General features: G+C 45.7%; 4 protein-coding genes across 8 annotated transcripts; all 4 read left to right on the forward strand.

Moving 5' to 3' along the window:
- Positions 1-348: 348 nt before the first annotated feature.
- On the forward strand, positions 349-5,795 carry LOC100834452 (crossover junction endonuclease EME1). 4 transcript variants are annotated; one of them, XM_014895754.2, is made up of 10 exons: positions 349-928; positions 1,048-1,157; positions 1,416-1,567; positions 1,651-1,754; positions 2,814-2,982; positions 3,424-3,487; positions 3,558-3,676; positions 4,091-4,180; positions 5,062-5,176; positions 5,279-5,795. In XM_014895754.2, the coding sequence occupies exons 5-10, from the start codon at positions 2,969-2,971 to the stop codon at positions 5,432-5,434; spliced, it is 558 nt and encodes a 185-aa protein (XP_014751240.1). In that variant the 5' UTR covers positions 349-928; positions 1,048-1,157; positions 1,416-1,567; positions 1,651-1,754; positions 2,814-2,968; the 3' UTR covers positions 5,435-5,795. The 4 variants fall into 4 exon arrangements, with proteins under 4 accessions (XP_014751240.1, XP_024311272.1, XP_024311271.1 ...); XM_024455504.1 differs by lacking the exons at positions 5,062-5,176; positions 5,279-5,795 and having other exon boundaries at positions 3,574-3,676; positions 4,091-4,129; XM_024455503.1 differs by lacking the exons at positions 5,062-5,176; positions 5,279-5,795 and having other exon boundaries at positions 3,424-3,676; positions 4,091-4,121.
- A 2,337-nt stretch (positions 5,796-8,132) lies between these two features.
- On the forward strand, positions 8,133-9,815 carry LOC100834754 (GDSL esterase/lipase At5g03610). The gene is made up of 5 exons (XM_014895720.2): positions 8,133-8,187; positions 8,359-8,574; positions 8,661-8,950; positions 9,028-9,313; positions 9,407-9,815. The coding sequence occupies exons 1-5, from the start codon at positions 8,133-8,135 to the stop codon at positions 9,634-9,636; spliced, it is 1,077 nt and encodes a 358-aa protein (XP_014751206.2). The 3' UTR covers positions 9,637-9,815.
- Positions 9,816-11,642: 1,827 nt separating this feature from the next.
- Positions 11,643-12,141, forward strand: LOC106865545 (GDSL esterase/lipase At5g03610). The gene is made up of 2 exons (XM_014895721.1): positions 11,643-11,793; positions 11,897-12,141. Exons 1-2 carry the CDS (start codon positions 11,643-11,645, stop codon positions 12,139-12,141), a joined length of 396 nt encoding a protein of 131 aa, XP_014751207.1.
- A 246-nt stretch (positions 12,142-12,387) lies between these two features.
- LOC100832410 (oryzain alpha chain) lies at positions 12,388-15,127 on the forward strand. Of its 2 annotated transcripts, none has more exons than XM_024456441.1 (5): positions 12,388-13,027; positions 13,328-13,563; positions 13,657-13,794; positions 14,487-14,708; positions 14,793-15,127. In XM_024456441.1, exons 1-5 carry the CDS (start codon positions 12,562-12,564, stop codon positions 14,796-14,798), a joined length of 1,068 nt encoding a protein of 355 aa, XP_024312209.1. In that variant the 5' UTR covers positions 12,388-12,561; the 3' UTR covers positions 14,799-15,127. The 2 variants fall into 2 exon arrangements, with proteins under 2 accessions (XP_024312209.1, XP_003580686.1); XM_003580638.4 differs by having other exon boundaries at positions 12,392-13,027; positions 14,813-15,127.
- Positions 15,128-15,557: the final 430 nt, after the last annotated feature.

The raw sequence follows: 15,557 nt of genomic DNA on the forward strand, positions 1-15,557 counted from the left end.
GCTAACCACGTTTGCGCACGTTAAGTTATCTGTGGGCCGTGATCTGCGTTCCAGTTCCAGGGATGGTCTTGCGTTCTCGTAAACTCGCTTCCTCTTAGATACGTTCATATTTTGATAAATTTAGGATAGGAGTGACTATATTTTTTGACATGACCCGTGCAGCTTTGCGGTGATCATCGAGTCATCAACCTACTGATGAAAGAGCTAGGCAACGGGCAACTACTCTACGGAACCTACTCTACCCTTCTTGACTTCTTGGTAGAGATTACTGGTTGCTCGGTTATCCGTTGTACCTCGAAAGGTCCAAAATTCATAAATCCCGCCTTCTGTCCTGAAACCCTCAAATCCCCAATTCTTCCGACGGTGAACAACTGAACACCGAAGCTTGCAGGACAAGCCCACCAAGACAATGGCATCTCGTGTGCCCATCGTCGTTCCCCTGCCACCCTCCGCAACCGCATGCCCTCCCGCTCCCGTGCCACTCCCTCGACCGCTCCAGACTTCCACGAAGCTTTCTCCCCTTCCCCGGCCGTCCCGAAGCGGCGCGCGTCCGTTACCCCGATCCTCCTCCTCGACGACGATGACGATGCCCCTCCACCGCCGAAGCGGCGGCCCGAGCCGCCGGGCTCCGTCGTGCGCGAGGCTCCCCAATCGGTTGCCCCTTGCTCGCTGGGCCACCGCTCCCGAGCCGCCTCTGGCGAGACGCATGATTCTGATTCTGATTCTGATTCTGATTCTGCTCTCCCGCGGTCGTTCCGCTTCGACTACGATGCTGCCGCTTCGAGGATCCCCGTATCGGCTCCCCGGTGCTCGGTCGACCCCGACACTGCTGCTGCTAAGACGCCGGGCTTCACCACCCCGCGCTCTGTTGGGCCTTCCAGCACCCCGGGCTTCTCTTCTACTAGCCGCACGACGCATGATTTGTCTGGTGATGTTCCTTGCTTATTTATTAGTAGGCTGGTAGCTGCTTTCCTTTTTGAGACTCCGCAATGGAATAATAATCATCTTATTTAGTAATAGGGTAAAAAAAATATTTGTGCCTCACAGGAGCTTCTTGTCCAATATCTCTGGACAGTGATGATGAGTTGGATGACTTTGGGTACAAATGGTCTACCCCGCAGAAAGAGGACACACCCAGCAAGGATGAGAAAAAACAGGTCTGGCTGATTGAGCATGTAACTTGTTAGTTTAGTTTCATGAAAAATATGCATCATAAATGAGAGGCTTTTGTGCAACATAAGAGGCTTAATAAGAAAGAGAGACGAAAAAGAAAAACGACAACAAGAGTTTTATTAGAAAATGTCAACAGTGAGAGGTTTGACTTGTAAAGTATTTTAAAAGACATGTCTGTTGTGGTACGTGAGAAATAGTAGAGAATATGGGAGGGTGTTGTTTATGACTTTATGTTGCTGCAGGAAACAAAAATGCAAAAAGAAGCTGATAAACATCAACGAACAGAGCAGAAGAAGTTGGCCAAAGAAAAAGAAGACTGGTTCAGGAAAAGATGCTTTACGATCGATTGTGGCAGAGATTGACCCAACGGTCCTCGAAATCGGCTCAATCGGAGGTACTTACAAGTCAGTTGTACCAATCATCGTGCATTGTTTTCATATTTCTTTAATGCTGAGATATCTGGACCTTTGCGACCAGGTTCTCTTCTGACAAGGTTTGCAGAGAAGAACCTTACATTTCAAGTTAAGCCTAATCCAATGAGGGGATCAATCTTGTGGAAGATGGTTCCTCAAAATGATCAGGTGCTTACAAGTCATCATATGGTAGCTGCCATATAGTTGTGGCTCAATGACGTCAATCCTTTTTCTATGCTATGCATGTCATTGCTTTTTAGTAAAAAATATATGTATGTTTGGTCAAGCTATTAGACATGTCCTATTGTCCTTACAGACCAATAACATACAATACATGCTTATGGTTAAGATACTGCTAGTCATGTAACTCAGTAGTCAATTCTGCAGTTTGCTAGGCCAGGCCAAATTCATACTTCAGTTGATGTAATATTTCAATTCAGTAGATAAGAAACTTTATCCTGCTCAACCAGGGTTCATTGGAGCATTATATTGGTGGTTTCCCTAAACTAGCATGAGTGCTTACACTATTGAGTTACTAGATTATGATTCATTCAACCATAACTTATTATATGAGACAACTTGAGTTCTTACTGATAGCATGTTGATAAAAGGGGAAATTATGCAGCTGCTTTATGGCTTTCAATATACCCCCTCTGTTCCAAAATATTGGGTTTGCACGTTTTTCATGTTTTAAGTTTGGCCAACGATTTTTCTAACATATAAATGCATAACTTCATACGGAAATTCTTTTGAATACGAATCCAAGGATATCAATTTTGTATCACGCAACCCATGTATAGGTGGACTAGTTGTTTGTCGGTTAAAATTTGGGAAATGTGTGTGCCTATATTTTGGAATGGAGGGAGTATTATGTTAGGGGGGCACTCAATATATTATGTGATGGGACCAAATCCTGTAAAATGTATGAACAAATGTGTAGTTAGTGGGAAAAATCTAGCAATTAACCGATCAACTCATGTGCCACACCAGTTGGATTATCCAATGCTCAAGTTATATGGATAATCCAACTGGTGTGGCAGAATGCCATGTCTAAAACACTTGCTTGCCATGTAATTTCTGTTGGTGTTGGAGGGATAAAATAGGCATCCTTATGCCGTAAAATTACAAGAAGACATAGATCCAAGGCAACGCATGATAGAAAATTCAGCATTGCAGGTACCACCTCATGAATGTCCTAAATTAATACCGTGATATATCTTTGTGCAGCATCCAGTTTCAGAAGTATCATATATTCTATTTGTGCTCCAAGCTCAGGAATCCTGTGATCTTATAAGAAATGGAGCGTTCTTCAATCATGTTCTCGAAGTTCGAGCTCGCTATCCAACATTCACCATTTGCTATGTCATTAATAAATTGGTGAAATGCATCAAACAAGGTTTGTTCTTCTAAGTTTTTATTACCATATTCAACTTTTTTTTGTTTGATCTATATGCTTTTATTTCTTTGTCTACGACCCCAACGATTCTCCTTAATGGACCAGCAGTAGTAGCTGGCAGCGTTATTTGTGTTGTAGCTTTATTATGCTAAGTTTTCCTACTATTCATTGGTTTGTGTTCACGGGAACGATGCAGTATACACTGTATGGAGTTTCCTCTGAATTGTAAATTTTCTTTTGCCTCATCAATAGACCATAACCAACATCACTTGTACACGCAAGAATGTACTTTAAAGGAATAAGAACTGACTGGCATGGTTGTTCTGCATCACATCATTAACTAGTTTTGCTAATGCTGTAACTTCCTAGTAATAGAAAATATAAGCATGTTCCATGATATAATCTTGCCAAAATGTCCTATATCTTATTTTGGCATTTCAGTGAGCAACATCAGTATTCGAATCCATCCAGTTCTAATAGCTGGAAACGTCCACCAGTGGAAGAGGTATGCTTTCAACTGTATCTGGATTCCCCTGAACTTGTTCCTACAATATGCAACTGATTTGTATTTTTAGGTTTTATGCAAATTAGTAACACACTATGATAGAGTACACTCAAAGCAATGCACAGATGAAGCTGAAGTGGCAGAGCATGTTGTTGGTTTGACAACTAGTCTTGCAAATTGCAAATTCAGGCAAGTTGCATTTCTTATAAGGATGATTAACTTCTGTTGGTTTTAATTTTTTTGAAATGTATGTACATAGGGATTTATTAGAGTTAGGCACAATAATTAAGGCTTTTGGTAAAATGCCAATATTGCCCTTAATTTATTTCTACTACTTCCTCATTTTTCTCCCAAATACAATAAATGCTAGAGTTATAGGCTCAACTCTTGATGCGGCTAAGACAGGGGCAGAAGTGTACTAAGCGTAGAGTTATATTTTGGATCCCGGGGGGCAGGGGGCGGGGTTATAATATAAACCATTGTCATGCAGTCCCATCCAATGGTTTTCATGCCAATTTGGTGCAAACGTGCAGTTATGTTGTTCTAGTGAATTTAAAGCCATTCCATGTTTTTTAATTAATATTCCCTTTGACTACTCTGCAGGAAACAGTTGACATGGTTATATGTGCATGGTAATGGTGCGATGACATCAAAGGGATCCGTGGATAAAGCTCTGTTTAAGAACAATACCTGGCAAGTTCTGCTTAGAACTATATATCGCACTACATTTCTATTTAATGTTCTCTGTGTTGATTTTTCTTTTCCTCTAAATTGAGAACAGTTCCCCTTTTTTGCGTAGTACTCCCTCCGATCCTAAATTGTTACAAGCAGCATATTTTGACTAAATTCACATTCTACATAAGGTTACCTGCCATTTGGTCTTACTTTAGTTCTCCTTTGGCAGAATTGAATTCTGATCAGGTGAAGTTCTAAACTAATATAGCAAATGAATTAATCTTTTGCATAATAAACGACAGAAAAGAAGAGTATAAAATAAAAAAAGTAAATCTTCGTGTCGTTTACTGATACAGCGGTTGTAGCTGTAATTGCATCGCTAGATTTTGTCAATACTGTACCTTCATCTGAAAGCAGAAAACCATCATGGAGCTATGGCAGGCTATCGAAAACACTAGTAGATCCATAATTTGATCATGTGCTCTCTTTATATGTTCACAACTCGATGGTGTTTCCATCACATGGCCAACAGTCTTAGGGCATGTTTGTTTTGGTATTTTAAGGTTGTGACAAGCAACCATACCATGCCACTATTTCTTAGATATTTATTTGCCACAACTGTGGCTTGCGACAAATTGTTAGCCCTATGGTTCACATGCCCATACTCAGTTTCTTGCCAAAAGTTTGCCACAATTGTTGTGTGGCAGCCATTTTGTTGACCGCATTTTCTGTGGCAGACACAATTTGCCTAAGGTTAGCTGTGGCAATGTTAAGCATCAACCAATAGCTTCCAACTATCCATCCAAACATAGTTCTATAGTTCTCACTTCTCAGTTTTGAATTCAAACTTTCAGATCAGATATGTTTGCAATGTATCTGATGCTTATTCTTAACTACAGGTTGAGGTTTTTAATAGCTATCCCTAAACTCAAGCCAAGTTTGGCCCTTGCAATCTCGAAGAAGTACAGTACAATGAGATCCCTTCTGAATGTTTATATGGATCCTAGTAAAACTGTGAGTGCAACCCTTTTACCTTGTTCAATAGTTTGACAGTGCCCTTCCGGCGTTCAAGAAGAGTACACAATTCATATGGCACAAAATGGGTTTACGTAACAGGAGCGTGAGAAGGAGCGTTTGCTTTACGACCTCATGTGTGAAGATAGCCTTGGTAATGAAACCAAAAAATTGGGAAAGATATGGTCTAAAAGATTGTACAAAATTCTCATGGCACAAGATGGGGCAATGGGAGCAGATGAAGCTTTGAAATCCTAATGACTGATGTGCGCACGTAGGATCCTTTTGGCCTTGCTAAACTAGTGTATATGTCTATATTGTTGCTCACCACCAAGATGAAACTTCATCTCCCTGCGGTGCTTTTGTTATGAGGCCATCACCTACTACTTCCTCTGTTCTTCTGAGGTTTTGGCAAGCCAAATTAACTTGCCGAATGGTCTTATAAAAGGAAATGGAGGGAGTTCTGTGTTAATTACTGTCATTTATTATGTTCTGGAGAAACCTATGAAAACGTAAAGACCGTATGATCAAGTGAATGCTATGCTAGATATCTGTATGATAAGCTATGTGTACTGTACTTTGTCAGATAGCAGCATCGTTAACTAAGGACTCTTATCAATCCTGCTAATACAGAGTATTTGGTAAGGTTGAAATGTATGATTGGTGCAGAGATTTTAAGTTTTCACACATTATTATGGGCAGTGCAATAGGAGTTCCCTAGGTGCAGCCGTGCAGATGTATGTGTTTAAATGAGCCCCTGCATGTGCCCGCGTTCCTCCTCCCGCTGCAGGGGATTGTGTGCTGTGCAGCGCCAGGAGCTGAGATGGCCGGCAAGCGGGTCAGGTCTAGGCACGAGGGGGAAAACATCTAGCGGAAGCATGCTTCTAATTTGGCATCCATTCATTTGTCGCATAGGCTGACAGGTTGATCGGGTAAACAAAAACGGGGCAAACAATAGTGTCGCAAGTTTACAAACATGAGGTATATATAACATTAAATTTATAATAGAGTAAACATTGTCACAAAATTACAAACATGGGTAGTAAAATCCAGTCCATAATTAAATACATCGTTACGTGCAATAATCGCAAATGATAGATGCCTTATTCCATACAGGTGAATAGATGAATAATGACACTAACGTTTAATAGAAGTGAAAATGAGGAAATATCGGCGGTGGAGATAAAGTGGGGGCGGTGACCGGACATATTAGTTTACCCCCGTATATATGAAACTATGCCGTTGCCGGACAACCTGCGATACAAGCTAAATCCTGCTGCAGGCAGTCCATAGTACACTGCGGAAACTCTCCCAGCGACTTCTTTGTGCATTCCACGGAGCACGCCCCTATAACAACTGAACAGTCCGTGATGCACGATATCATGTTCTCTTCGCCAGCTTGCCCGGTGCCGCCGGCTTCTGCCGCTCCATTGCTGCTGCCGACGACGACGAGGAGGAAGGCGAGGACGACGACGACGGTGACGGTGACGCTTGCCATGGTACACGTGCGGATCGGCCGCTTAGAAGACTATGGTGGAGTGAGAGCGAGAGTGGGAGTGAGATCGAGAAGATAGTGCCCGCCGCGGGCTGGAATTTATAGTCCTGCCGTCGCGCTTGGTTGCTCCTGTACGCACGGTCGCATGCAACAAGTGTTGCCGGCCGGTGGTTGTGGAATTTGCACCGGGAACGCCAACCATGCATGGAAGCGCGGCGCTCACATCGCGTGACCGAGAATCGAAGTCCTAGACGACACAACCACGACACGCTACCTACCGTGTACCGCTGGACACGTCCACGGACACGGTGCCATGCACGACGACTCGAGTAACAAAGCAACTCTCTAATGCCTGTATGCTCATAGCTAGAACAGAGAGGCACAGAGCTGGCCGAATGCGCTCTGGTTCCGCGTAGAAGCGGCCATCGGATCTTGAGACGTCCAGTACACAGAACTACGTTCCTTCACGAAAAGATTCACACACTCGGCATGTAGCACCTTGTATATCTACATATATAGGAACAAATCAAGCTAGCTGCTCCCATCGATCAGAACATACAAACAAGTAAGCTAGGCTACAATTCACTAACACGGCTCGAGGTAGCTCATCTCTCACGATCGGAAGATGGAGTTCCGCGGGGTGGCTAGGGCTACCACCTGTACTCTTGGCGTCCTCCTCACAGCCATGTTGATTGGAGGTGCCAACGCCGGCGGCGACGCCAACCACGACGTGGAGCTTCAGAGTCTGCTGACTTGCATCGTGGGATGCGCCACGGAGCTCACCGGATGTTCCACCATGTGCGTGAACCTGCCGCTAGGCGAAGCTTCCGGCTGCGCGATCGGTTGCATCGACGGGAACACCAAGTGTCTTGTCAACTGTGCCATGCCGGCGCCGCCGCCGCCGGCAGCTGCCTGAATACCGCATGCGCGTGCGTAATAAACTGAGTCTGTCCTCTCATATATATTTTAATTTTAAATCACGTGCATATGCGTGAGGTTAACGGTGTTAATTCGATCGGCTGTTATTAATTTGTAACCAGGTCTATATATTAAAGTTGTGGAAAATAATGATCCTAGAAAAATTAATGCCTGCAATGGCCACGTCGACTCATGCATGCGAGACACAGCAAGAGCCTGCTAAGCTATCGGGGCTGTATCGCCACAGCTAGCTCCGGCCAGGCGAGGCCGGCCTACTTGTACGCCGAAGAAACTTCGTGTGGCAAAAAAAACGCCCACATCTACTGGTTAAAAAAAGGCCCACATCCACAAACCTCTCTGAAAAATATCTCTGAGAAATATTCCCCGTGTTTGTTGAAAAAAAAACTGATATACATACTCAGGACACGATCGACCGATCACCGGCTGGACAGATCGATCTAGCTTCTTACCCGCAAAAAAAAAAAAAGATCGATCTAGCTTCTTCCCCAACAGGTCATCAGCCCCATTGACCGAGTCATCGTCATGGAGGCCCCAGCGAAGATCATCTCTTTCTTCTGCCTCCTGCTTGTTCTCCAAGGTATACGCACCTTTTCTAGATTCGTTTTTCATGCATCACTAGATTGATCAGATCGATCCTTTTCCATTTCCTCCTTCAATTTGGCTCTCATGCATGCATATATGCTAGCATGCTAATCGCACGACGACGTTGCTGTTTTGCATGCACGATGATGATGATTGGAACATGTAGCTACTCGTGTGGAGTCTAGGAAGAACTACTGGTTCAACATGTTCAATTTCGGGGATTCGTTTGCGGACACCGGGAACACCCCCAAGTCCGGCGATCGCCTGTCGCGTGCTTGGCACTACCCCTTCGGAATCTCCTACAAGGACTACAACGGAAACCCTGGCGGCAACAAACCTACCGGCCGATTCTCCGACTACATGATCCAACCCGATCTCATCGGTACATACGTGTAAATCTCAATGTTTAGTGCTTCTACTGTTCTACATGGTCCTAGGTAATCTTAGCTTTTAATTTGTTGATTGCAGCTAGGATGTTGCGGATCCATTCAGCTCCTCCAGCGTACAAGCAGTCGGGCTACTTATGCCACCCCTACGGCATGACCTTCGCGGCCGCCGGCGCCAGCGTGTTCGAGGCGCCGGAGAATAACGGCGTGTTCGTGCCGACCCTTTCCCAGCAGATCAACAAGTTCCAAGACCTGTTGAGGACTGGATTCATATCGTCCACGCGCCTCGAAGGCGCCGTGCTGCTCGTCGCCATCTCGGCCGGCAACGACTACCTGCCCAAGATCCACCTCATGGACGAGTCCATCAGCAGTGTGAGTCGTGCTACCAAACGATCATCTGTAACAAGGATCATCAGTACTAACTTAGATGTGCTTTCATTTTCATGCAGATCGCCCCTTATGTTGAGAACGTGACGAGCGAGATTGCGAGGAACGTGGAGCGGCTGCGGAATCTGGGGGCCAAGAAGATCCTGCTGAACAACATGCCCCCTCTCGGGTGCACGCCTCGGCACGCCAGGCTGAGCAACTACGCCGGCTGCGATGGCCACGGCAACTTCCTCGCCTCCGTCCACAACGACAACCTGCAAGTGAAGCTGGGAATAAACACCGACGTCCACATTGTCGACCTCTATTCGGCCTTCACCAACATCACCAGCCAGCTCACAAACGATACCGGTATGTACGTTTTCATGTGGTTTGAATTCTGTTATATATCTCTGTAGATTTGATTTGCTTGACATGTGTAGATTTGATTTGCTTGTGAATTAGCTTCGCCGGTGTCGGACCAGTTTACGACGAAGCTGGCGCCGGCCTGCGAGGCCAAGGATCCCAAGGGGTACTGTGGGCTGAGAGATGACGAATCCAATTACTTGTACACTCTGGACGCAGATCAGGTCGAGAAGCACTTCTACTGGGACGACATGCACCCGACGAGTGCAGGATGGGAGGCTGTCATGAAGCAGCTGGAAGAGCCCATCAAGTACTTCCTAGATCACTAGATCGATGATCAGAACTAGTAGTATATCCATATGCCATATATGCTTTGCCTATCAAGCGGCTGTATATTGAGTTCGGATTTCATTACTAGTTTGGAGTTTGTTCAGGTTGCTGTTTTGGACAATAGATTGTGCTAATCTATTTGGTTAGGTAAATAGTACATGATTTTTAGGAAACAGTTTGTGAGATCGGTTGGTTGGATTTTGCTTATACTCCGTACTGCTGTTGACAATCGTAGTGCTGTTAATATTCTCTCCTAATATCTTGAAATCGGTTGGTTGGTGGGATTTGGTCATGTGATTGTACTGAGTTCGAAATTATCTTCTTGCCTTTTGAATTTTAATCAAATTCAGAAAAATTTATAGAGATGATCCTGAATCGGCCATTACGATGAATTTTTTAATAGTGACCGTGGATTTCTGTATGTAGTTCACTACTACGTACTGTACTAGTTCCCAAGTCTAGGAGTAACTGACCCGGCCAACCAGGTATATTCGGCTGGTTATGCACATTGAATTACTGGTACGTTATTCGAAAATGAAAGTTTCTATTGATCTCGACGGCATATCGATCGATACACATAGAGTATCACATTCCCGGTCTCTGCGCCGAAACACACACAGCCAACCAAGTACGAGACAAAAATAAACTGTTACATGGAATTACTGGTACGTAAGCTAAACAATCTCCGATTCCACTTGTGCGCAGGACGTGCTAAGCAGAAGGAGAGACGCAAAAGACACCGGCGGGATTGAACCAGCGAGATGGACTTAGACCTCAGCGAAGACAGGGGCGCCAAGGAGATGGTCTCTGCACGTGCGGGCTTTAAATTAGTTTGCACGAAACAGAAGATTTACAGGTGGGGCAGCACCGGCAGGCGAGTAGGCGACGGCTGGCTCCTCAAACGGCGCCGGCCTAGCTAACAACCAGAAGGGAATGTTCCCTCGAAACAAAAGAAAAACATGAGGGAATATCGTTCTAGTGAGAGATCTTTTAGGGATGTGGCATCTGACTTGTCGTTATCCTTCTCCCTGCGTACCATTATAAAGAGGCAACGCCGGCGAACCACATCTGCATCCATTTTCCGCAGCACCACGAGAGATCATATGTTCACGCCATGATGAAGCTTCCGGCCATCTCCGTCGTGTGCTTTCTCCTTTTCCTCCATGGTACGTTACGCTCATTAGATTAGATTTTCAGCACAAACTTGTTTGTTGTCCACCATCGATATATGATCCTGAATAATGTTTTTTCATGGATTCACGAACTCGATCACCAGCCACTGGTACAACATGTTCGTGTTCGGTGTTTCCTTCGAAAACAACGGGAACACACCAAGGAAAACAATGGCCGGTTGGCCCGTGCATGGCGCTACCCGTACAGCATCTCTTACCAGGAGTACAACGGATGGCCGCATAGCAAGCCGACCGGCCGCTTCTCCGACTACAAGGTTCAATCCGATTTCCTCGGTACGTACTCTACACATATCTCTCATCTCACTTTCAGATCCATATACACAGTTAATGATCATTGATTTTGTAATTTGGTCTCGATCGTGGTATATATGCAGCCAACATGATAGGTGTCCACGAAGCAGCTCACCCGCACAACCGAGGCTTCTTTCACATGGCCCGCTACGGCATGTCCTTCGCCACCGGCGTGTTCCAAGTGCCGCAGAAGGTGGATACCCTCCACCAGCAGGTCAAAAATTCAAGAGTCTCCTCGAGAGCGGCACCATCGCCAGGACTCGCCTCCCTTGCTCAAGACCTCCCTCATGAGCAACAGTAACGACACCAGCACTGTGAGTTTAGCTAAGCGTAGCAGCTAGATTAGATACTGTACCAGTGATGACTATTCTAATTAATCGGCCCTTGCAGATCGAGCCGTTTGTTGAGGAGGTGACGGAGGAGATCGTGAAGAACGTGAAGCGGATGAAGAAGCTAGGCGAAGAAGATCCCCGTCAACAACACGCACCCGCTGGGCTAGCTGCGTCCCGCTGCGCACCAGGATGAACAACCACACCAGCTGCGACGAACGCGGCAACTCCATCGCGTCCATCCACAACAAACGTCTGGAAGAGAAGCTGAGCCATTTGGGCAAATCCGTCCTCATACTCGATCTCAACTCGGCCTTCAACGCCGTCATCGCTGACACCACCGGTGCGTACTCGTTCAGTACTATTGTTCCATCGTTTCTCTTCGTCATTGATCGATCTTCTGCTTCACATATACTGATGTGTTTTGGTTTGATCTGCATGTGAAGACTCGCCAGTGGCGGAGCCGTTCACGAGCAAGCTGACGCCGTGCTGCGAGCCCAGTGATCCCAATGGATTATGTGGAGATCGGGATGACGATGAAGACGGCATGTTCGCCTACACGCTGGACACTGATAACGTCCAAAGCTATTTCTACTGGGACGAGATGAACCCCACGCATGCAGGCTGGGAGGCCGTCATGAGCCAGCTTGAATACTCCATCAAGGACTTCCTCGGCATCAGGGTGGGCTAGAGCTAGCCAGCTGTTGCCACACGTTTTCATGTCCCAGTTGCATACATGCATGCCTTGTTACTCTCGAGATAGCTTTATGGTTTTGGCACCCGAGTGGGCCATATTCAGTTCATTCGTTATAGGTACAATCAGGCCGGCTGAATTTCTCGTTCGGTTGTTGATTCTCAAATAGAAAAGTCTTGTTCGGTTATTGATCAGTAATCAAATGCTTTTTTTTAGTAAAGATGTGGGAGAAATGCTCATTTTAGGCAGAGTACAGTGCGCGCGCACTCTGAATCGGAGCCACCGCTCCACGAGACAGATCGACCCTGAAACTGAAACCATCCTCCATGGAAAAAACAAACGGAAAGCAAGGCCTCCACACTCTCATCCCCTAGTCTTCTTCCTCGTTAGTCTCAGTCTCCCCATTGTCACACAGAGATGAGGACCACGACGCCTCTCATGGCGCTGCTGCTCCTGATGCTGTCTCTGGCGGCCGCAGCGACAGGGATGCCAATCGCGTCCTCCTCCGGGCAGATCAGAAGCGAGGAGGAGACGCGGCGGATGTACGCGGAGTGGACGGCGCAGCACGGCAGCCCCATCACCAATGAGGAGGAGGGAAGGTACGAGGCGTTCAGGGACAACCTGCGGTACATCGACGAGCACAACGCCGCCGCAGACGCCGGGATCCACTCCTTCCGCCTCGGCCTCAACCGCTTCGCCGGCCTCACCAACGAGGAGTACCGCGCCGCCTACCTCGGGCTCAGGCTCCGGAGCGGGGCGGTGGGGGATCTGAGGAAGCCGAGCGCCCGGTACGAGGCGGCTGACGGCGAGGCGCTGCCGGAGTCCGTGGACTGGAGGGAGAAGGGGGCGGTTGGGAAGGTCAAGGACCAGGGCCGCAGCTGTGGTAAGCTAGCGCCCCTCTCAACTAACCTGTCGGTGCAGAGTTATCCACTCACATTGCACATTGCTCTGTTCCTGCTGTCAGCAGGTCCTCCTCTCTGCATCTCTGCGTTGTCATCACAAACCAAAATGCTAGACTAGTGATTCATATTAAAATGTTTCTTTATACTTGCATCAGCAATTCAGTATGCAATGGACATAAGTCAAATCCTGAAGCTTTATATTTCTGCTCACCTGTGAAAAAAAATATACCAAGCATTGTGGCACAAGAGTATGCAATCTGATTTTTATTTCTCTTTTGCAGGGAGCGCATGGGCTTTCTCGGCAATTGCAGCTGTGGAAAGCATCAACCAGATTGTTACAGGCGAATTGATCTCTCTGTCCGAGCAAGAGCTGATGGACTGTGACACCTCATATAACGCGGGGTGCGATGGAGGCCTGATGGACGATGCGTTTGAGTTCATCATTAGCAATGGTGGAATCGACACCGATGAGGACTACCCTTACAAGGCGAGGAATGACAGTTGCGATGCTAACAAGGTATCTGTTGCTACTTTATTCCTTTTCAAAAATTTAGAACTTACACTGATATGCTGTTCCATGGCACCCATCTTTGTTTTGTGGTATTTGCAGAGGAACAGGAAGGCTGTTACAATAGATGACTATGAGGACTTACGCATGAACGAAAAGAGCCTGCAGAAGGCAGTTTCAAACCAGCCTGTCAGTGTTGCAATTGAAGCTGGTGGCAGAGACTTCCAACTCTACAAATCGGTGAGATTTTATCCGAAATTACAGTTATAGAGTTTTGATTAGCTGTGAACCTACAGTTCTGAATTATCTATGATGGCAACGAAGTATCTTGGTACATCTTTGTGTCTAAATGGAGATTTTACTTTTCTGAGCTTGGTAGCATCTTTGTTGTTTGGGACTAAAGGCTTTGTTGTTGTTGTTGTTGTTGAGCTTGGTAGCATCTACAATGTATGAATATGCTAGGTTCGGCCTAATTGCTTTAGTTGTCTCCTAGCTTGCTACCATCCAATGCGCACAGCTACTATTATGGTGAAACTACTTTTGACACAGTTCCAACTTCCAAGTCCTTTCCTTTTTCTTCTGTATATTCCAACTCTTAAATAATGAATCGGCGCTGCTGCTTTCGTCAAAAGAAAAAAAAAATCCAAATCCTGACCTCATCATAATTTGATATCGTCCAGATAATTTAAAACTTCGCTAATTTGCCTTTGTGTCCCTCCTTCTCAAAGCAGTTTTAGTGGCACGGGTCACTTTTTCAGTAAGTGTGGTTTGAGCTACCATCCACTTATGGGAATCAGCAAAGTAGGACATCCTTTTTCAGCATGTCCGAAATCCTCTCATGAAGTGAGAATAGCAATTTCCAGACCACTGCATTGTACTCCTTCGATGAAGCATTCACTAACATACTGATTATCACCTCCTGATTTTCTTAGGGTATCTTCACGGGAACATGTGGAACAGATCTTGACCATGCTACCACCATCGTTGGCTATGGCTCAGAAAACGGCACGGACTACTGGATTGTGAAGGAATCTTATGGCACCAGCTGGGGTGAATCTGGCTATGCCCGGATGGAGCGCAACATCAAGGAAACCAGTGGCAAATGTGGCATCGCCATGCTGCCTTCCTACCCTGTCAAGAACACTGTCCCAACGGTACGCATCGTTCCCTATTCTACCACACTCTACACATGCTACTGATCAATCACGAGTATTGTTTACCTGATTCTGAGTAAATAGTTTTGATGCTCCATCAACAGGGTGAGAGGAGCAGCGCGTAAACACTGCAGTCAACGACCACGGTGATTAACTTCTGCTAATGGTCACCTTGTAACCAAAGAACAACGATGGCGGAGCGTGACCATTTTCTATACATGCTCAAGTATCTCCTTTGTAGATAAGATGATCATGTACATCTATGTAAAAATGGATTCAGTTGTTAAAGAGAACAGATAAATTTGCTTTTACATGTGTACATGTATGTTAAATTCAGCTCCTTTCCTTTCTGTCTGAAACTGGTAGCGTGCAATTTTCATTACAGAGATTAATAGAGGAACAATATACGCAGATTGCAATATTTATGCATGAAATTGTGTATATGATAGCACTAAAGCACCGTGCTAAAACAATCTATTATATAGTATTATATATGTATATGTATGCGCCAAAACTAGATATTCACATGCATAATTCACTAACACGTCGCCCGTCTCACGAAATATGGAGTTCCGCGGGGTGGCTAGTGCCCCGACGCGGGGTTGAGAATATCATGCATCATGAGATGTGCCACATGACTTAAGGGTTGTTCCACCATGTATGTGAAATGCCCCGATAAAGTTTCTATGAACATCGAGTGCCTGATCAACTGCGCTAAGCCCGTTGTGCCGCCGGCTGCATAGACGTGTGCGTAATACCACAGCATACCATTATATAAAACGATCAAGTATCTCCTATTCCGCATATTTTAACCCCACTTATACTAGATAAAAATGCATACATTATCTG

The sequence above is a fragment of the Brachypodium distachyon genome, chromosome 5, assembly GCF_000005505.3.
Source record: "Brachypodium distachyon strain Bd21 chromosome 5, Brachypodium_distachyon_v3.0, whole genome shotgun sequence".
Taxonomy (NCBI): domain Eukaryota; kingdom Viridiplantae; phylum Streptophyta; class Magnoliopsida; order Poales; family Poaceae; genus Brachypodium; species Brachypodium distachyon.